Source organism: Nannospalax galili, unplaced genomic scaffold (assembly GCF_000622305.1).
Source record: "Nannospalax galili isolate Female #2095 unplaced genomic scaffold, S.galili_v1.0 scaffold772, whole genome shotgun sequence".
Lineage (NCBI taxonomy): Eukaryota > Metazoa > Chordata > Mammalia > Rodentia > Spalacidae > Nannospalax > Nannospalax galili.
In genome coordinates, this window is record NW_008332097.1 from 1,393,304 (window position 1) to 1,416,474 (window position 23,171).

Sequence of the window (23,171 nt, forward strand, 5' to 3'; positions counted from 1 at the left end):
CTAGAAGAGAAATGTATTTCTGGTATCTTCTGTTGACCCATGACTTTGGATGTGAATCATTTTAAGGTTCTTTTTTTAAATATTTTATTATTTTTATTTTATGTGTACAAGTGTATTGCCTGCATGTATGTGAGTGCACCCGTGTCGCACAATGCCGTGGAGGTCAGAAGAGGGCTTTGGATTCCCCTGGAACTGGAGTTAGAGACAGTTCGTAGCCACCATGTGGGTTGGGAATCAAACCCGGGTCCTCTGCAAGAGCAGTCAGTGCTCTTAACTGCTGAGCCATCTCTCCAGCCCCCATTTTTAAGGTTCTTAATAACTCATCCACTAGGCTATCAATTTCACTAAACAAAAAAAAAAAAAAAACACAAGCAAGCAAATAGCTAAACTATCTAATGTAATCCCCAAGTCTCACTTCTAATGCACTTTTCCAGCTTCTCATTAGTCCTCAACATCACAGCATTTCTATTACTTATAGCAGGATGAAGACAACAGAAGTGTTCGGATTCACCTTCTAACAACAGGCAATTAGGCTCAAATGGAAGCAGAATTCTAACTCTAAGTACTTGTGCAACACAGCAATTTCTAAGCCTGCTTAAATCCAGGGAGATTTTTATTATACAATTTGATTTTTACATCAATAAAATGTTAGATATAACAATATAGATGAAGAAAGAACAATTTGATTTGTATTGAAATAAATATTAGAAACATGAAGCACATACAGTAAAAAAGGGTCACAATAAATTACAGGTGGGGTCATTACTTTGCTCAATCACCAAAGAAAGCCCTTGATACTTCCAATTTCACACCATCAAATTTATCATTCTTGCTGATTTAAGCAGAACACAAAACAAATATGGATCCCAGGGCTTACTTTCACAGGTACCAGCATGGATAATTTACTACAATGATCCAATTTGGAAATCAGCAGGGACCAGTAAATCGCTGCATGAAAGAAAGAGCGGATGAGGTCCTTTTTCCTTAGTGTCAGCAGGCTATGATTATTATGTTTATTACATTTTCTTGAAAGGACTTCACATTTTCTCAAATATGCAGGAGAACTATATTTCCCCTCTGAGCCCTACATTAGCATTATGTGCTTTGGTCTTGAATACAGGGGAATGATGAATTTTTCAATTTGTTTTATAAATGTATACAGTCTGGATAATATTGGCCTGAAGAGTATATGTAACTCCCCAACCTATAGAATGCATTAAAAATGGATTTAAGAGAAGTTAGTAAGAAATGCTGACATATTGTATATACAAAATTTTTAGTTCAATATATCCCATTATATCAAGCACCAGAAGTAATGCATATATTAATCAAGTGGGTTTTTATGACTTTCTAATCTTTGTAATCCTTTTACATTTGTTCCAATATATACACGTCATAAATGTTAACTGCTCAAGATTTTGCTCTTTTGGTCTCAACTTACATGTAGACAAAAGGAACTGTTCTAGCTTAAAGTTACAAGCGATAGTAAAACGTTTGGAATTAAACAGGAACCAAGAAAACAAAGGTTAATCTCAAAATGCTGAACTTATTTTTATATTTTACTTTAAAGGAGGGAGTACAAACAAAATCCCCCACTACCACAAATCATGCAGTCAAGTTTCCCGCATTTGGAGAAATTGCAGGGGTCATTTCACAAACTGATTAACTACCAGGAAACCTTCCAGACTTTCAACAACTCCTCTGTTATCATTAACATCAGATCCAAGAACTGCCTTCCATTCAAACTATAAAATGACTGTGTATTGGAAAAATCTGGAAAAAAACTCCTGGATTTTTTTGAAGTATATCTTTGGTATCGCTAATCTGTTGAGTTATACTACCACACAGCCTCCATAGGATGCTAATCACAAAGAAGTCCAGTGGTATTAAGAAAAACTAGTTATCTTTACAATCCACACTTAATTTTCAAACCCACATACCATTCCTGATATAATATCCAAAATTTTCAGTGTTCTCATGTTACTACGAAAAGTCTAAATCTTAGGTTAAACTGGCTCTGTCTAGTAAAACTACAAAATGACTATAATAAAATTTAAATATCTCTATATATCTGAAAAGATTTTTAAAAATCTCTCAATGTATCTGAAAAAAGAGAATGAATAATTTTTATAATTGATGTACTAGGGTGACTTAGCACTGAGAATGAAATGACCAGGCACCATGGCATGCACACCACTCCCAATTATGGCCTAATTCACTAGCTCATATTGACAGGGCAGTTGTTTTGAACATTTCAGCATTTTAAAGCTGTACTCATAAGCTGGGTAGGTATAGCTCAGTGGTCCAGTGAGAGGCCCTGGGTTCAATTCACAGTCCCATCTGCCAGCACTCATTGTAAATGCTTACCAAATATTTGTTCAATATTGAATTAATGCACGTTGAAAGGGGTCATAGAATTCAGATACTTAGTTTTATGGCCAGCTCAACACTTTCAAGGATATTTAACCTTCCAACACAGCCTGGGAAATGGGGGCTAGCTAAGGAAAGAGTGACACCTACTGATCATAAATATAACTGTGGCTAATTTCTCCCTTGAGGCTTTCATTTCTGAGAATCAAAACTGGGTGAATTAATCAACATACATTTCTTAACATCAGTTAAGGATTTTTACCATAATTCTTCAAAGTTGCTTTCACTCTTTTTCATCTGAAATGTCTTAGAAAATGCAACCTCAATTCTACTTTTTTTTGTCTCCTTGTAGCCCCAGCTGTCCTGGAACTCACTATGTAGACCAGGCTGGCCTCAAACTCATAAAGATCCACCTGCCTCTGCCTCCCAAGCACTGGGATAAAGGCGTGCGCCACCACGCCCGGCTTTCAGTTCTACTTTTATTATATAAACATTAATTTCCCATTCAGGATAATATTCATTTCTGAAATTTACAAACCTAATTTGAATTTTCTGTCTTGATCTTTAGAAGTACTGATAGCTGGGGCTGGAGATGACTCAGTGCTTAAGAGCACTGATTGCTCTCACAGAGAACCCAGGTTCGATTCCCAGCACCCACATGGCAGCTAACAACCATCTGTAACTCCAGCTCCAGGGAATCCAACATCCTCTTATGCCCTCCACAGGTATACTTATAATCATGCAGAGAATACACTCATACACATAAACTAAAAATAACACATTAAAAAAAACAAAAGTACTGATAGCTTTCCAAGTCTTACTTAATAGAATCCATTTGGTTTTCATAACTTCTCGCTTGATATTAGTTTCCCTTGATGTTCTCTGTAAGGGATATAAATCTCTAAAATTAATTTTAAAGTTAGCTTTCTTGCTTTTCTTCTACAAATGTCTACTGTGGTGAATTGTATTCCAAAGAAATTTATCTGAAGAAATCCCTCTTTGAACTACTGTTAAAATATGGTCAATTACTGAGAAATGAGGTACACAAAAGGAATATAGAATGCTTGTTGAAATACAGTAGGCTGAAATGAAGCTCCCACCTGCCCACTGTCCCAATTCCTAAAGAATTAGATATTCTGGATGTTAAATCAACTTCTTTTAAACCTATTTTTAAAAGAAGTTTAGTTATGCAGTAAGAGTTCATTTCTCCTACAACATCCATTCTCTGCACTATTCCATTTTCTAAATTTAACGGGTGTAAATGGAAGCACTGCATAATAAATCACTGCTTATTCACCTTCACGCAATGTCAGATTCTAACTTTAATTTCATGCAAACTAAATATTTAGTAATGTTCAAATTATAAACTTTACCTTTTCATGGGTATTATTTATATATCAAGCCTTCCTTTAAGGAATAAATCTGTATTTCCATTCAAGCATGAGCATATCAGAAATAATTATGTAATTTTGCAATGTGATTAAAACACTAATTTATTATCACTAAGTTTTTCAAATTATAGCAGTTTTAAGGTCAAAATTCTTGTTAAAGCCAGCATGAATTATTTCCTCTAAGGAAATCTTTTTGACCAACAGTACTTTTAAAAATAGAGAAGAAAAACTCACGACAGAGGCACACTTATAGACCTTAAAACATAACTCAAGATAAAAACACAGTATAAACACACACACGGAAAAACTGGTGAAACCCAAAGAAATTCTCTAGTTAATCCAAGGTCATTTTCTTATTTTTCACAGTCTACCAATTAAGGGATGTTGATATAAAACATTGTTAAGTAAAGGGCATTAAGACAGGAACTCAGAGCACTATTTTTGAAACTCAAAAATCTAAATTATTCCAAAACTGAAAATTGTAGGAAAAAGAACACTTCAAAATAAATATGCCTTTAGCTGCCAAAACTGTTCTTTTTTTTGGGAGGGTGTCTTTCTGAGACAGGGTCTCCCTGTAGCCCCAGCTGACCTGGAACTCACTTTGTAGACCATGCTGGCCTTGAACTCACAGAGATCCACCCACCTCTGCCTCCCAGTGCTGGGAATAAAGGTGTGTGCCACCACACCCGACCCCAAAACTTGATGGAATTCAAGACAGTGTCTAAAAACATCATTAGAAATCAGTATGTTTACTTAACATTACAGTCACTTTATTGCTCTAGAGTGTTTTGTTTTTAAAAGCATCAGATTACATAGTGGTAAGGAGGCCAGGCACGTGCACACACATTGAAAAAAAAAAAAACAACTGTATAGTAGTAGGTTGCTTCTCCAACTTAGTGGACAAATATTACAAAAATACAAAAGTAGCTGGTAACAGTTAAGCTATCACGTAGAATTTTTTTGGTAATCTACCCCAAGAGTGTGACCTTTCTATAGCTCGGGAGCTTGAACAAAAAAACTGATGTTACTAATTAAGTTACTAATGAATATATTTGAGAAATCCAAATTACATGCAGACAGAAGAAAACTGGTTACAAAAATTATTACATTTACTCTGTACTAAAATTGTACAGTGTTTAAATATTTCCAATCATGCAATCTGCAATAAGGATCAGAATGACTTTTGTAAAGGAACTGATAGCTCAATTAAGAGAACGTAACATAGACTATAACCCAAATCACAGATGAATCATACATCCAATTCCCCCAATCATCTATGCATTACAAGACTGAAATGCATATTATTCCCCCTCACCTATTCCCCAATCCCACTCTCAATCAATAACTTTACCTATAAACCTTCCATTTAACCTTCTGAATCAGATTTGATGGGTAAATATGTAATCTATACGATACTCTTCATTATTTCAGAACAGACACAAATATAGTCCCATGCTCAGTCTTCAACCACATTCCTTTCAAAGGCATCTGAACTGCTGCAACTGTCTAGGGAATTTCAAGCCTAAGAAACCAAGAAAACTAGAGTCAAGAATCTGAACTAGGTAATTCTAGAAACTAGCACTAACAATCTTATCTGTCCACATCTGTAAAAGGATTTATTTGAAAAGTTACTCAATGGGTCTCTGAAAGGAAAGCTGCGTCACTACTACTTTCCAGTGTAAAATGCTTCTATGACCCCAAATATGTTTCCCTAATAGGCTTACAATTGAGCCATTTTAAAAAATTATTCAAAGCCACAGAAATATTTACAGAAATAAAATTTTAGGCCATAAAATGCGAACAGAATTTCTCTTGTAAGGTTGCAGCCAAAACAAATCTGTCCTAGCAGAACAGCACAAAATCAGTAACGGTGTGAAACTGCAGTGGGAATTGCTTCTACCAAAATCGACCAAAATTACTGAATGAGAATACTGACTCAAAATATACTGAATTCACATATTACCATAATGAACTCATGCCAGACATAAACTTAGATTACTAATTAGGTAGAGACAAATTTCAGAATTCTTTTTATTTTCTTTTTTTGAGACAGGGTCTCCCAGTAGCCCCAGCTGGCCTGGAACTCATTATGTAGAACAGGCTGGCCTTGAACTCAGAGATCCGCCTGCCTCTGCCTCCGAGTGCTGGGATTGAAAGGGTGCGCCACCATGCCCGGCCCAGAATTCTTTTTAAAAGAAGTGAATGTATGTCATGATATAGGCACACCAGTATCTAAAACAATTTAGTAGATTTACCAGTAAATACAAACTTACTTAACCATGAACAATAATGCACAGTAAAATATTCTCAGAAACTTTTTTAAAGGCTCAATTTAACATGCCAGGAAAATGATTATTTTTCCATTGAGATGCATTTATGTAAATTATGTATACTGGACTGAGGTCAGTGCTACACCTGGAAATTTTGACCCCTACCAGAAGTACCAGCAGCTAATGCTTATCCCCTATACATAGCTTGACTATACATGTTAAACTACGCAACTGTTGGTGCCAGTCTGCTTATAAAGGCAATGCTCTGGAGACAAAGTCTTCTCACAAACAGTGGGCAGGAGGGTTTCATTATTATGTGTTCAACAACAATCCTCAGTTCATTAAACAAGTTCCTGTAAGATAGAAGTTTTCTTTCAGAAACGCAACAAAAAGACAATAAAACATGCAAATGCTAAACTGGCCAATGAAGGATTTAAAGAAGTTAAAGAGTAACCTAGAATACAGTGTAGAGACCAGACAAAAAGCTGGAACCATGTACACCAACAGCCCCAGCTCTCAGGAGGCTAGTAGAATAGGAGGTGAACCCAGGATTTCAAGGCCAGCCAGGGCAACACAGCACTACTGCCCTCAACAGAGAGACGACAACATTCTCAAAATCAATACCAGTGTCCTTTTGGGGTTGAAAAGTTATAAGCATTTAAAAAAAAGGCTTATCTCTAAGGACTGATTAACATATTTTTCTTTACAGTAGTCACGGTTTTCACTTTTTCTTTTCTTTCTTTTTTGTCTTTTTGAGGCAGGGTCTTCCTGGAGCCCTAGCTGGCCTAGACTCCCTATCGAGACCAGGCTGCTCTAGATCTCATAATACTGGGATTAAAGGCATGCATCGCCACGTCCAGCCAATTTTCACATTACAGGAAAAATTCAACTCATTCTTAAAAGGACAGAAAAAAATTACATAATATAGGCTCTGGGCAATCCACACACTATTTCTTTAAATAAGCACACTTTCTCTCAGAGCTTTTCTCTTCTGTAAAATAGGAGTAAATGTTTCATGATGTGAAGTTTAAAGGAGGAAGCACAGAACATATTCAATAAATATTATTTGTTAATTAGATAATTCCACTTATCAAACTAGCTCTTTTTCCCCGTTCAGGTTAAAACCTATCCAATATCATACACAATTTGGTCTTGATCTATTATCTTGCTTCATTTCCTGTTATGACTTCAAAAGTTGTGTTATATCATGTCTGTTCCCCAAACACTAAGTGGCCTTGCTTTGTCTGACCTCTGCTTGTTGCCTACAATGTACTCATTACACACTGCACATACATGCAGACACACACACACAACATACACACAATTAGACATACTGTACTATACTCTAAAAGTCAATTCACGGATCCACAAGGATAATTTTGGCTACTCACAACTTTTACTGTATATGCTGACTCTCACTGTGCCTGGAACTCATGCTCCTACGTACAGGGAACTGCCTCAGATTCCAGGATGTTGAGGTTACAGGTGTGCACCATGTTTGTTGCCTGGTAATGAGCTTTTTGGACCATGTGTAACAGAAACTACAGGAAGCTACAGTGTGGATAAGGGTAGACTACTAAATACTAACTTGTGAAGTTTATTCTGAACTATTGTTTTTGTTTTAACTCACAAGTCTTTGTTTCAACTAAGAAAAGTTCCCTGAGAATGGGACTTAGGTTTGACACACTTCCCAAATATTAGCAGTGTTTTAAAGGTAAGCAAGATAACCCTAGTCTCAATTTCTGAAAAGTAATATAGATGGTCCCCAATCTTGAATGTTTTGACCTATAATATTATTACTTATGATGCTGCAAAAGTAGTTCGCATCCAGTAGCAGCCATACTTTGAATCTTAATCTATTCCAAGGCTAGCAACATGTTGCATGATTCATTACTGTGATGCTGCATAACAGTGGAGGGCCACAGCTACCAGTAACTATACTCTACAGTGTACTACACTGCTAAACTCTGTTTGCTAGGGGAAGTGTTTTAGATGCACTTTTGACTTAGGAAATTTTCAACTTACAATAAATATATCAGCATATAGCAAATATATCACAAGTTAAGGACTATCTATATAACTATGTCTTTACTAACCCTAGCTACAACTACAACTTAAATTTACAGACATTTTGTCTTTCCAAATTCTAAACTATTAGCTTAAAAAGTTCTGAGTTCTAAATAGTACATTCTGAAAATATATTAAACAAAATAGATTTAAAATTAATCACCAGCTTACCGACAATATGGATTTCTTCTAGAAGAATATCGAAGAGTAAGAAATCTGTAATATATAAAAGGCTGGAGCAAACTTCCTTGGCCACTGAAATAAACAAATAAAAAGGTGATAAATATACATTGCCAATTCATATGTAAACTCAAAACTTACCAGCAATTCATAAGCATACATGTGTCTTCATCAAATGGTCAGTAACATCTACTATATTCCTTATAAAGAAAACAGAAGGATGTAGATGACTGGCAAAGAGTAAACTGCTATTTAAGTTTTTATAAATGTATTCATACATTTCTTTAACATTTTAAAAATACCAAATAAGTCAGATAATATCACATAACTATTTCTATTAATTAGCATAAGCAAGTGAAATCAAGTATTTCAGGTTTTTAAAAAAATTTATTATGGGAGTTGGAGAGATGGCTCAGCAGTTAGCACTGGCTGTTCTTCTAAAGGATCTGGGTTCAATTCCCAGGACCCACATGGCGGATAACAGCCATCCATAACTCCAGTTCTAGGGGATCCAATGCCCTCTTCTGATCTCCGTGGGCAATGCATGACATGGGTGCACTTACATACATGCAAACAAAACACTCAAACACATGAAATAAAAATAATAATAAAATATTTTTAAAAATTTATTACTACTCTGTGTGTGGGCACTTGCTTGTATAAAGATCTGAGAACAAGCTTTATGAAGTGAGATCTTGCCTTCCATCTCTCCTTCGGTTCCTGGGACCAAACTCAGGTCGTTAGGCTTACAAGGCAAGTGCCTTTACCCAAAGAGCCATTTTGCCAGCCTAATGCTTTGTTATTGAAATAGAGTCTCAATATTTAACCCAGGCTGACCTGGAACTCCTGATCCTCCCATCACAGTCACCAGAGAGCAGGCATATACCACCATGCCCACTTGAAATCAAATTTTAAGTCTTAATAAATATCCAAATGGAGAGTAGTTTGTCTTATACAAACAAAAACTCAAAACTATACCAGCCCACTAATAAATTTATATAGCTTATACTAATTAGTGTTCTTGGTTAAAAAGCATCATTATAATACCTGACGAGTATATGTTTTATATGTGTATGTTTTAGAAAGAAAGAGAAGCTAGCTAGCTATACTTGGGGTATATACCAAATAGATATACCTGTAGTTTGACAGTATTTGCCTATCAGGCACAACACCCTGGGTTCAACCCCCACAAAACAAACATTACAATGTTTGTAATCCCAGCTTCCCCATGAGGCAGCTGCAAATGGTTTGTTTTGAGACCAGCTTGAGCTATAGAGCAAAGCCTTATCTCAAAAAACCAAAATATGGAAGGGAGGAAAGGAAAGAGGGAGAGGAGGAAAAGTAGGAAAAGGAAAGAAGGGTCAAGAGAAGGAAGTAAAGAAATAAGCAAATGGCAATGACCTCTTTGTCTTTGCACACATGTGCATGTGAGATAAACTCAAGACTGTGGGTTTATCTTTAAACAAAGAGCTTTAAGTAATAGAACCTCTATAATCAGAGTGTATTTGCCATGAAGGTGGCATATAAATAGTAATGACATGATTTTAATTTTATACTTTGGGTTATATTCAAGTAACATACTTAAAACATTAATAGTTTTACTACTATACATGGAGGGTAGGGACATAACTCAGTTGCAGGGGGCTTGCATAGCATTTCTTGAAGCTGTGGACTTAATCCCCAAAGACAAAATAAATGAACTTTATAAACTGAATTTAATTCTCTAAAACAGTTATAAAACACTGATGAAAAAATTAAACACACACAAACACAGGAAGGCCTCTATGTTTATGCAATGAAAGAAATTTGTTAAAATGTTATACTACTCAACACAAAGTTGTCAGGAAAAAGTGATGGGAGATATGGGAGGTATTGGAGGGGAGGGAGTGGGCATGAATTTGATCAAAACACCTTATAAGCATGTATGAAATTCTCAATAAAGTTTTTATTTAAAAAAGTCATACTACTCAAAGCAGTTTACAGATTCAGTTCAATCTCTATCAAAGTATGACATGCTTCACAGAAATAGAAACAAAGGGCTACAGTAACCAAGACAGTACAATACTAATATAAAGACCAACACAAACCAATGAACAGAAAAGAAACAAATCCAAAGATCTACAGCCAACTAGGCTTTATGAAGGTATCAAAAACATACACCAGGGAAAGGAAGAGGATCTTCAATACTGGTACTGGGAAAACTAGGTATCTGTATGTATGCAGAGGAATACAACCAGATCCCTATTCTCGCCCTACATACTAAAAGCAACTCAAGATAGTTAAAGTCGGAAGTGTGAGACCCGAAACTATGAAACTGCTAAAAGGAAGCACTCCAAGATATTGGCAAAAAACAACTATTTTTTTTTATAACAACCACCCAAAAGTCTAGGTAACAAAAGCAAAATGGACAAAGAAAATTTACAGCAAACTAATAAACTTCTGCAAAGCAAAAGCAATCAGAACAAAAAGATAGCCTAGTAGCAGGAGAAAATATTTGAAAATTGTTCCTCTGACAAGGGATTAATATCCAGAATAAGAACTCAAAAACTTAAAGAACCAAAAACTTCAACAATGTTAAACAACAGCCATATGATCTGATTCTAGAGAGTTCTCAAATGACACTTGGCATCACTAGCCACCATGGGATGCAAAGCCAGCCACAGTGAAAGAGCATCTCATTCATCAGAATAGCAACTATAGAAAAAGCAAAAATAACTAGCACTGGCAAGGAAGCAGAAAAAAGAAACTCATGCATGGTCGGTAGTACAACCATTATGGAAGACAGTAAAAAAAAAAATCTATATGAGCCAACTATCTCACTTCTGGATATCTATCTAAAGGAAATGAAATCAGCATTATCAATGAGACATCTGCAAAGCCATATTAACTGCATCACTATCCACAACAGCCAAGATACAGAATCAACTGGAGTCCATCAGCAGATGAATGGATATCCCAAGTATACTTACAGGATGGAATGCTATTCAGTCGTGAAAGGATGAAATACTACCATGTGTAGTAAAAATGGATGAAACTGGAAGGTATACTAAATGATAAATCTGGGACAGAAAGATAAATACTGCATCTTCTCATTCAAATGCATTACCTAAAACAGCTGACTTCAAAAAAAAAGTAAAATAGTAATTACTAGAAGTCAAGGGTGACAGCTGACTTCAAAAAAAAAGTAAAACAGTAATTACTAGAAGTCAAGGGTGAGAGGGATGGGGAGATAGCTTAGTGGGTAGTGCTTGCTGCAGAAGCATGAGGACCCAAGTTCAGGTCCTAGGGGGCTTGCTGGCTACTGAGTCTATGTGAAATGGTGAGCTCTAGGTTCAGTGAAAGGCCATGCCTTAAAACTGAAGTCGAAATTGAGCATGGTAGCTCACACCTTTAATTCTACCTAGCACTTGGAAGGCAGAGCAAGAAGATCTGAGTTTGAGGCCAGCCTGGTCTACACAGTGAGTTCCAGGCTAGCCAGGGCTACATAGTGAGAACCTATCTCAAAAAAGCAAAGAAACAAAAAAACCCAAACAATAATAAAACCGAATTGTAGAGTGATAGAAGACAACACCCAACGTAGAGCTCTGACTTCTAGAAGCACATGCATGTACACGCACATACTACAGTTTCACTAGAGGATTAAGTTCTAGCAAAAAAATAAATAATTTCTCTATTTAAATACTTCTGGTAAATTCTTTACAATAATCTTGAAAATTAAGATAACTTTGTTCCCAGTGGTTAAATAAATGCTTTAAGCAACACAGCTGAGTTTCCGTACCAATGAGGTCAAAACCTATTCCCAGTCCAAAATAAGGTTCTTTTAAGTTTGCACAACGTGTCAGCATTTCATATAGGCAGTTGAGAGGCCATAGGTTTAACCCACAGCACTACTAAAAAACATGGTCTGTTAAACACAAAATGCACTTAGCTTATAAAGAGGAAAATCAATTCTGATATCTATGTTAAAGAAACAACTGTTGAGATACTGAAGTATAAGTAGGCTAAGAAGGGTTGTTTACTGCATCAATATTTGGAAAGAAAAAAATTAGAATCAAATGTCCATGATTAGGGTAATAAAATGGAGTATACTGATCTGACACAACACTATATAATCATTAAGTGAAACAAACACTTAACCTATATGCCAACACAAATAGAATACAGAATGTATCATGAGTGGAAAAAAGCATGGTGCAGATAACTGATGCATTATGTGGCATAAAATAAAAAACAATTTAACAAAACAATTTAATAAATAAAATTTCATTTTAGCAGTGAGGCATGTCCAACCTGAAGCCTATGGGGTCACACGCAGCCCAACACAAACTCATAACCTCTCAAGCATAAATTCTGTAGATGACAATGTGGCCCAGAGAAGCTAAAAGGTTGGATGGCCCTGTTGGCTTATCTATAATGTCCTACCCCTTATAAAACTACAATAAAGCAACCATCCAAGCAGACATGTACATGTTGAAACTTATATTCAAAATCACAATGAAGAGAGCAAGGCTTCTATAGAACTAACATCCAAAGGCACACCTTTCTTCATTTGCACATTCTCATTTCCAGGTTACAAACTAACAAGGAGGCAACACTAGGCAATGTCGTCATAAGACCACAATTTTTTTTTTGGTCTTTTTGAGACAGGGTCTCCCTGTAGCCCCAGCTGGCCTGGAATTCACTATGTAGACCAGGCAGGCGTTGAACTCACAGAGATCTGCCTGCCTCTACCTCCCAAGTGCTGGGACTACAGGCGTGCGCCACCACGCCGGGCAAGACCACAATTTTAAAGATTCTCCTCCAACATAAGGAAAAACAACCCCACGTCAATAAAGGCAAGAATGAACTGAATTAGGCTTCAAGATTCTTTTTTTAAAAAACACAAAAAACCATGGTCTCACTATATAGCCCTGGCTGGCCTGAAACTATGTAAACCAGGCTGGCCTAGACCTCAAAGAGATCCACTCTGATTCCCAATTGCTGGGATTAAAAGCATGCACCACCACTCCTGGCTTAAGGTTTATTTTTAAATATTTTCAAATTATGTTGGGGGAGGCAGCGGCAGGGAGTGTCTGTGTGTGCAGGTGACCAGAAGCCAGAAGGTCCCCTGGAAATGGAGCTAAAAACACCTGTGAACTGCCCCACATGGGTGCTGGGAACTGAACTCAGGTCCTCTAGAAAAACAGCACATGCTCTTAACCACTGAACCATCTCTCTAATCCCCTTCAAGACTCATTCAAAAGTAGCAATTTTGAAATGAATTTTCAAAGATTAAAATTAATTTTCAACTGTTAAATGATGTCTCACAGCAGCATAAGATAAATTCCCCCTCCCTGGGCTCCTGATGGATGCTGGGGGATGAAGAATCATTGTCATCAGTTGTGTTCCCACTGGTGAGCCCACCAGGCTCCAGTGGATAGTTCCATACCCACAGCCAGGCAAACAGCCCCGGTTACATTCAGTAGGTCCCAAAACAAATGAGAAAAGGACTTGCAGATAGGAGGGGAGGGAGATGAAAAGAGGGTAGGGAGTAAGAGCCATCAAAATACATTATACACATGTATTAAATTATCAACAAATTTAATTAATAACAAAAAACACATCAGTGTAGGAGGAAGATTGTTGGGAAGAGGGTTTCAACAGGAGGGGAAGATGAGAAGGGGTAACATGGGGATGAAAATGTCTCAAACTCAGTTTATACATGTATGAAAATATCAAAGAATCTCAAAAAAGAAACTTATTAAGCATTTAAAACAAAAAGTGACTGTAATAATCTACCTAAAGATACATGCTGTTAACTGCTGAGTCAAGATGAAATTTGAGTTTCTTTATGGTGTTCTCTCAGTCATCAGTCTTTCAAAACAAATAAATTCTTATTCTTACCTAAAAAGCATAAAAACTGTAGCAGGCATCAAGAATATTTCATTACAAGCAATGAACTTCAGAATATTTTGTTGATTAGCACTTAATTTATCCAAGACAGATCTCAAGAGTGGTAAACTATTCGAACCCTTTGCCTAAAACAAAACAAACAGAAATAATGAAGCACCTTTGACAACTCAACCAGTCATCTGATATCAAAATATGTGGGTGCTCAAGACTCTTATTTAGAGCGGCACAGTACTTACATTCCGCTCCCACACATCTCCTATACTTTAAATCATCTCTACATCGCTTTTATTCCTAATATGGCATGTGTGCTATACAGCTGTTACACCGTACTGTCCAGGGAAAGTCAGAAGACACTGTCAGCACAGACACAATATTTTTTGGTAGATACTTTTGATACACAGTTGGTTAAATATGGAGTGCAACTGATGGATACCACGTATTGACTTTCATTAGGTTATTTAATAGGTAATACAACCAAAAGTCAATTATTTCAAAGTGACCAGAAAGTTTACAAACTTAAGAACTTACCCAGTATACTTCCCTGTTTTAGGTGTTCTGAAGACAACCAAAAACAAAGCAATAAAAGATCTTTCATTCTTATTTTATTTCCCATAAGAAAAGTTAAATTATTTCAAAACCAAAAACATCAGTCGTTCTTTCCAGTCATGAACAAAAATCAGACTATCCAGCAACAGTTAAAATATCTGTGACTCCTTAACTAATTAACACTAGGATTACGGAATCCTAACTGCTACTCTGGCTAAAGAAATAAAGGATAAAGACTAATAAAAAACCACAAACTTAGTATTTTAATTCAAATTTGATTGAATGTATATATAATAATATTCTCTTGCCACAATGGCCTAATGTCCCAACCCAGAAAAAGAAAATAAAAATGCAGGAAAGCAGTTTTAAATGTTAGTGTAAAAGATATTCAGCATGGCTGTATCCATATGTTAGCATGACAAACTGACAGAACAAGAGACCACTGCCAATCATCAAACTTAAAAAATACAGATTGTGTTGTTGAAGCCGTTTTAATGTAGATATACTATTTCAAACTTTAGGGAACTGGAGGATAATTTTACGTACAATTCTGTCTCTACAAAATATGTTACTTTGTAACAGCTCAAAATGCAAACTTCAAATCTAAAATTTTCAAATTTTACTAAATCTTTTTAACAAGTTTGTGAGGAGTAGCAAGACCTTTGGTGACAAGCATCTAAAACTAACTCATCTGACCATCTAAAATGCAAAAGTCAAATAAACAAAACAGTTTTACTTACATCAAGGATCTTTTTAGTGTATGTGGCAGCATGAAGCAAAGAAAATAACAAGACTGGGAAAATACTCACTGAAGAACAGTTAAGGAAAATGCCCAGAAGTTGTTAAACACTTAGCAAAACAGGCCCCGCAGTGCAAGCAAACACAGAGAGCAGGAGTGACACTGAGAAGAGTCCAGTGCAGCAGCCACTTCACGGCCAGGTCCTTAATCACTTTTAAAGAATGCGGCAAAGACCGGGTGTGGTGGCGCATGCCTTTAGTCCCAGCATTCAGGAGGCAGAGGCAGGCAGATCTCCATGAGTTCAAGGCCAGCCTGGTCTACATAGTGAGTTCCAGACAGCTGGGCTACAGAGAGACTCTATCTCAAAAAGACCAAAAAAAAACCACCTCATTTTCTAAAACTCAACATTCTTTTTATGAAAAGTCAAAAAAGGTTTTTACTAAAGCACTGCAAAGGCTTGCTAAATTAAACCAAAATGCAGACCACCTTAAATGACCAAATACAGCTTTTCAACCCTCTTTTTTAAAAGGATTTATTTATTTTTATTTATGTGTACTATGTGTATACAGGTACCCAGGGAGGACAGAGGGCACCAGATCTGAACCTGGGGTGGGTGCTGGGAACAAAACCTGGGTATTTATCTCTCCAGTCCTCTACTCTGGTCTTTTTTTAAAAAAAAATATTTTTAATTTTCTGTGTATGAGTGTTTTGCCTGCATGTATGTAAGTGCACCATATGCGTCCAATGCCCTGCAGAGGCCAAAAGAGTGTTGGATTCCCTGGAACTGGAGTTATAGACAGTTGTTGGCAATCGTGGATGCTGGGAATTGAACCTGGATCCTCCGCAAGAGCAGTCAGTGAGCCATCTCTCTAGCTCCCAATCCAATCTGGTCTTAAACAGTCTTCTAAACAGCTTTTATAAGTCTCTACTGCTGACAAAAAGAGTTAAAGCTAATGTCTTAAATCCCATTATTTTGAGGAACTGAACCTTAAAAGATGTTCTGAATGTATTTTTAATTTAAAAAATTTTATGTTATATGTGGATGAGTGTTTTGCCTGCATGTATGTAAGTGTACCCATGTCCTGCATGGCCTGACAAGGCCTGAAGAGGACCTTAACCTGAAACTGGAATTATGGATGGTTTTTAGCCACCATGTGAGTGCTGATAACTAAACCCAGATCCCCTGCAAGAGCTGCCAGTGCTCTTAACCACAGAGCCATCTCTCCAGCCCTCAAATAGATTTTTAATCAGTATTTTATCTCTTAACTGTCTAAAGTTAACAAATATAGATTTATAATCTTGGTTATTGATATCACTTTATTTTTTTTTCTAACTTTTGGGTTTTTGAGTCTCATGCAGGCCCAGGCTTGCCTTTGATCTTTCTAGTCTCCCTTTCCAAGTGCTTAGACTACAGGTGTATGTCACCTGACTAGTTCAATGTCACTTTTAAGCTATTTAGGAAAGATAAGGGGTGAGGGGCTGGAGAGATGGCTCAGAGGTCAAAAACACTGGTTGTTCTTGCAGAAGACCTGGGTTCGAATCCCAGCACCCACATGGCAGCTAACAACTGTCTGTAACTCCAGTCCCAGGGGATCTGACAGCCTCTTCTGACCTCCACAGGCATTGCATGAGAGGGGTGCACTTACCCACATGCAGGCAATATATACATACACATAACAATAATAAAATTTAATTAAAAAAAAAAAAAGATAACGGGTTAAAAGTCTACAATTTCATCCTTAAGTGCCAGTCACTGACACAGAAAAGACAATATACCACCTTAGGAAGAAATGCCTGAATCTATCTGTATTATTACCTTGGGCAACCTTGGCTCATTTGCATAATACCCACTTTCTTTATGAATCAGATTAGCATTCCTTGCCATTTGCTAGTTTATGTTCACTACTTCCCTATCCCCAACTCTGTTGCCCTAGATGGCCTAGGACTCGCTATGTAGACCAGGCTGGTCTCAAGCTACTGCTGCCCCCAGTGCTAGGATTACAGGTATGCCCTATCACACCTGTCTCAGTCCTTATTTTCTATTTTATATAGCAAATTACTTTTATTTTATTTAATTATTTCTGGATTAATTTTCATTTGTTTCTAGCTAGCTGAAAGTTAGGGGAACTAAGGACCTCATTTTTTAAAAGTAAGACATTTGCATATTTTCCCAAAGATAGGAGAAAGAAAAATTTAAATATTACAAGTCCTTACACCAGGTGTGGTGGCGCTTGCCTTTGATCCCAGCACTCAGGAGGCAGAGGCAGGTGGATCTCAGTGAGTTAAGGCCAAGCTGGTCTACATAGTGAGTTCCAAGCCAGCTGAAGCTACAGGGAGACCCTGTCTCAAAAAGACCAAAATAAATAAAATTAAAAAAAAAAAAGTCCTGCATATGCTTGCACTTTGAATATGAATTTTTAAATATCTGCTAAGCTTACAAGAGGAAAGAGCATTGACAAAGTTCAAATGCCCCAAACAGCTCTTCAAAGTTTAGATTTCAAGTTTTAGGGATAGAAATTATTTTGTTTTTTGAGACAGGGTCTCACTATGTAGCCCTGGCTGACTGGAACTCAGATCCACCTGCTCCTGCCTCCCAAATACTTGGGTTAAAGGCGTGCACTACCACACCCAACCAGAGACAGAAATTCTTAGGCAACATATCTTCATACAAATGACATGCTAAAAAACAAAGAAACTCAAGCTTCATAGAATGTCATTACTGAATCCTTCTGATAGAAAAATAATCAAGGCATCTGCATGCTTAGTTGGTCATTTCACTGTCAAGAAAATAGAAAAGGATACTTGTAACCGGGTAGGAATTGACAAAAATGAGTGAATACAACAGGTAGTGGCAGCTGTCCTCTAACAAGGCCTGGGCCAGGAATGCTCTGCTTAATTGGAAGTGTGGCAATCTTTGATGCAGCCTCAGAGCACTGGTAAGAGCATTTGCCAGCAAAGCACGTTGGTAAAAGCTTGCCGCTTCATGCAACCTGCGAATTACCAGAGGGAAAGTTATCGTGAGACATAAACACCTACCATGTCTCTTCGTCCTTTGTGAATTGCATCATAATTGCCCAACACCTAAATCATTTAATTGTTGATAGAAATGACTTGAATGTACTCTACCTTCTTTGAAGTGTCACTTCACATATATGCCCAACTGAATTTTATAAAGCATTCTTTTGTCAAGTTAAACAAGTAAAAAATCCAAGAACCATGAACTTCTCATCCACACATCCATTTGCCCTCAGATTTTTAATTTGCTGTTATACAAATCAGAAGACATAAAACATTCCTCCAATTGGTATTACTAGATTACTATCGATTATAAATGGGGTTTGTGTCTTATTTAGTCCTATGCCGTTTACAGTTTAACAGTTCTTAAAGCTGAAAGTCATTTCATAAATGTCTATTGCACAGCTGGCTCTTGAGTCAGAAATACGTATAATACGTACCCAAGAAGAGGTAGGACAAACAGAGCAGAGCAGTAAACGGTAAACAGGCGAGAAAGCCACATTGCCGTGTCCAATTTATTGGTCATCAAGAATTGCTAGATTTAAACAGAAAAATATCATGGTAAACTAAGCCTGAAAGAGAACAAAGTATGTAGTTTTATTCCCATTAAAAATATTTAAACAACCTTATAACATTTTTTTTCAGATCAGTTAAGTGAAAACTCATGGTACATAACTGTTTCACATATATCCTTCGTGGTAAATCTAAACACATTATAGTTTTGATGTGGAAGGCATAAGAAGTACTTAAACATACCAGTTAACACTTCAATGATTTTTTTTTAACTAATTAGAGGAAAAAAAATTCAACTATATACAATCGTGCTATTTGAACATTTGCAATACTGGTTTCATCTATTTTAAAACAACATTAAATAAGAACTAATCGCTCTCAAGAGAACCACAATGTCTATTCTTAGAAAAACCTCAAACCCAAATAGACAGGTCTTAGAACTGAGGAAGAAGACATCACACACTCAGTTGGGAGTAAATAAACCTTTTAGGAGGGAAAAGCAAAGCCATACAGTAGTTACTGCTGATCTCACCCTGTGGACAATTGGCCTATATACATGCAAAAGGGCCTGGCATGCCCTTTGTGGTATCAGCTTCTCTGATTATATGACTCTCCTCATCCCCTAAAAGTTCCCCCACAAGTTCTACTCTGCTATCAGTGGCCCTAGGCTAAGCATGCCAAGAAAGAACTTATAATTTTGTTTCATCATTAACATGTACATTACATGCAATTTTTAAAAGAGGCTTTTATATTTTTCAGTTACAACATTAAAAAAAGTTATCAAAATCTGATACAAATATGTGTGGATATATAAAGAAAACAGAAGTTTCACATTTCAGTGGATCTGCCTGGATTTTTTGTTTTTTCTTTCTTTTTTTTGAGACAGGGTCTCACTATGTAGCACTGGATAGCCTGGAACTCGCAACATAGGCCAAGCTTGCCTCTGCTTCCTCAAAGCTACCATAATGTTTCCATTATGTTTTATGGAAAAGTAAAAAAGATTCTTTAAAGAAAAATGTAAGTACATTTAAAGTTCAAGGGCATTTTACTGAATGCCTTTTAAATTATATACTAGCAATTTCAAAAATACAAATATGTCTCTAGCTTATTCTATCCAGACTCATCTATTGCACTGTGATGCAGCAGCCAAGGAGAGGGATGAATTTAACTTACTATGCTCAGTTTGTCTACAAATATCCAAACTCCACACTATAGTTTGAAATTTAATTTTAGAACATTCTCTTTAAATCTATTCTCAGGGCCAGTACAGTGACTCAGTAATGAAAGTGCTTGCTGCCAAGCCTGACAACCTGAGTTGAATACCTGGGAAACAATGCTAAGAAGAACCAACTCCCACAAATCGTCCTCTGACATACACACACACCTTAGTACAAGTGTGGGCACACATACAAACCAAAAAAATAAATACAAATATTTATGTAGGAAGCCAGGAGGGGTGGCACACACCTTTAATCCCAGCAACTGGGAGGCAGAGGGAGGATGATCTCTGTTGAGATGGAGGCCAAAGTGGTCTACGTAGGTAGTAAGTCCTAGGCCAGCTGGGACTACAGGTAGGTCCTGTCTTAGGAAAAAATTGTGTAGGATGTTCATTTTGTGAGACATCTCAGAATTATACATTCCATACCAAACATTTTTTAAGTTTTTATTTTTAATTATGTATATGTGTGATATGCACAGGAGGCCAGAGGGTAGATTCTCCCTGGAGCTAGAGTGACAAGTAGTTATGAGCCACATGATGTGGGTACAAGGAACTGAACTTGGATCCTCTGCAAAAGCAGTAACACTTGTAACTGCTCAGCCATCTTTTCTGCCCCTCATCCTGGACATTTTTATGTACACACATTAAATACACAATAAAAGTTCTAAAGGCATATATTGGCTTATTTTTTGTTTTTGTTTGGTTTTGGTTCTTTTGAGACAGGTCTCATTATGTAGCACTGGCTGGCCTGGAGTTCACTATGAAGACCAGGCTGGTCTCCAATTCATAGAGATCCGTTTGCCTCTGCCTCTTGAGGTCCACTTTTAAATTTCCATCAAAAAATTTTTTTAGCCGGGCGTGGTGGTGCATGCCTTTAATCCCAGCACTCAGGAGGTGGAGGCAGGTGGATCTCTGTGAGTTCAAGGCCAGCCTGGTCTACATAGTGAGTTCCAGGACAGCTGGGGCTACAGGGAGACCCTGTCTCAAAAAGACCAAAAAAAAAAAAAATTTTTTTTATATATGAGTGTTTTGTCTGCACGTATGTTAAGTATACTATATGCATGCAATGCCAAAGGTGAAGCCAGAAGAGGATGTTGGATTCCCTGGAACTGGGATTACTGAGGTTAGGAGTCTCCATGTGGGTTCTGGGAACTGACCTAGATCCTCTGCAAGAACAGAAAGTGCCCTTAACTGCTGAGCCATCTCTCCAGGTCCTGGTTTACATTTTTAAGAGTGAACTGCTTAACTACTAACTAGCAATAAATAGTTCCAAGAAAAAAAAATGATCTTTGAATTAAAAACGAGGTAAAAATTATTCACAGTCTCAAAGTATTAGTCACAGGATACCTGTTAACCATAAAGGGGGGAAAAAATCTTTACAATGGATAATCAGTTGATACCATCTTAGACATCACACTTAAATTCCCCAACAAAAGGATCCACGTGAAATGCTCCCAGTGTCCTGAGAAGGACACATCAGTTTCTGGGGCATTCTGCAAAACAAGTCTATACTCTTGAAAACTACCACCTGTATCATCAAAGACCAAGGAGGGAGGACAGCAGATGAACTTTCATTGACTAAGTGAGAGTAAAGAGATATGACTAATAAATATGTACTTTTTGGCTGATTCCCAAGGAGGTACTGCAAGATGTAATTAAGGAATTTGGACAGGAACTACGAATTAGGTTAACATGTATCAATGTTAAACTTTCCAAATGTACAAGTCATCTGGAGAAATACTTAAGTTTATACGGGTTAACAACACTTTCAAACTGGTCAGCAAAATAAGTTATATGGAGGTGTTAAAATAAGTTATATGGAGGTGTTGTCAATTTTTTTTCTAAAAAAATACTAACCCAATCACAAATTCAGTTTAAGGACTATAGGCAAGAACGCCTCGGACACAAGTAATGAAAAAGCTGCCGGTCAGCATCTTAAACATAAAGTTTATAAAAGCGTAGTATTTCTCCTAACAAAAGACAACAAGAAGAAAACACTCCGCCTTCTCTCTCCCTTTTCGTAATTTCTTAAAACGGTTTAAAGTAGGTACAAAGGTTTGAGGGCGGCACGATGTGCGTGCGCCAAGGCAGGCGTGCGGGTCAGGGCATAGAATATTCAACCTTAGGGCAGAGGGCAGAGGGCACAGCCAGAGGCGGGAAGAGAGTCCCTGTTCCCGATCAGCGGGTGAGGGGCCCCTGCTCCAGGCCAGCCCGTTGCGGCTTCGGAAACAAACTCGGGGCTGCTCTTCATCTCCCCCGGGTTCGCCCCGAAGCACCCACCGCACCGCGACCCCAGTGCACCCAGATGCAGCTTCTGGAACTCTCCGCCGCTCAAACACTTCCTGCTCCTTGCCAACTCTCGCCGATCAGACCAGGCCCGCTCACTTACCACAGCTCCCGCCCCTTGGGGGCCGTTCGGGGTCGTATCCGCCATGGGAGACACGCGCAGGGACACTGAGAGACATAAAGCAAAGAGAAGGCTAAACGTCAGTGGCTGGGCCGGGATCGGAGACCCGCTCCCAGCCCGATGCCCCGCCCCGCGGGAGCGCCAAAGCCTAGGTGCGGGGTCCCCCGGCCCAGGGCAGCGGTCGGCCCCACCGACACCCACCGCAGCCCGGGAAGTACCTGTCCCGCTCCTTCCAGATCAAAGCGGGTTTTCCAGAAAGACCCACGCGAAGGCGGAGCTTCTGTGAAAAGCCCTAAAGGGCCGACCAAAGCCGCCGGCTCCCTAGACAGCAGAACCGGAAGTTCTCCTTTCATATCCGTGTGAACGAGGCACGGAGGATAAGGGTCACACCAGGAACTCTGTCCTGAGGCATGATGGGATATGTAGTTTTACCTCTCCATTTTGGCTCACCTTTGTTAACAGGCCAGCGGGTTTAGAGAACTAAGTGAAATAAACAACTTGAGTCTTCTCTAGGACAAGTGATTCTCCTTGCTCGTTTCCAAACCTCAAAAACCTATACTCC

General features: G+C 37.9%; 1 protein-coding gene and 1 pseudogene across 2 annotated transcripts; both read right to left on the reverse strand.

The window, feature by feature from the left end:
* Positions 1–595: 595 nt before the first annotated feature.
* Positions 596–22,962, reverse strand: Tmem33 (transmembrane protein 33). 2 transcript variants are annotated; one of them, XM_029560684.1, is made up of 9 exons: positions 22,828–22,962; positions 22,592–22,656; positions 18,911–19,005; positions 18,258–18,445; positions 15,457–15,524; positions 14,162–14,295; positions 8,270–8,353; positions 6,264–6,384; positions 596–5,283 (listed from the first exon to the last, which is right to left on the reverse strand). In XM_029560684.1, the coding sequence occupies exons 2-9, from the start codon at positions 22,634–22,636 to the stop codon at positions 5,278–5,280; spliced, it is 741 nt and encodes a 246-aa protein (XP_029416544.1). In that variant the 5' UTR covers positions 22,637–22,656; positions 22,828–22,962; the 3' UTR covers positions 596–5,277. The 2 variants fall into 2 exon arrangements, with proteins under 2 accessions (XP_029416544.1, XP_008825436.1); XM_008827214.3 differs by having other exon boundaries at positions 596–6,384.
* On the reverse strand, positions 1,568–1,681 carry LOC115069307 (annotated as a pseudogene).
* Positions 22,963–23,171: the final 209 nt, after the last annotated feature.

Excerpts from the sequence above, each read along its gene's own strand:
- Tmem33 (XM_008827214.3), bottom strand. The coding sequence starts at position 22,636 with ATGGCGGATACGACCCCGAACGGCCCCCAAGGGGCGGGAGCTGTG. Across the intron at positions 15,525-18,257 it reads CAATTCCTACCCGGTTACAA|TGAGTATTTTCCCAGTCTTG; the intron begins GTATCCTTTTCT and ends ACTGTTCTTCAG. Across the intron at positions 6,385-8,269 it reads AGAAGAAATCCATATTGTCG|GAACTTGTTTAATGAACTGA; the intron begins GTAAGCTGGTGA and ends TCTATCTTACAG.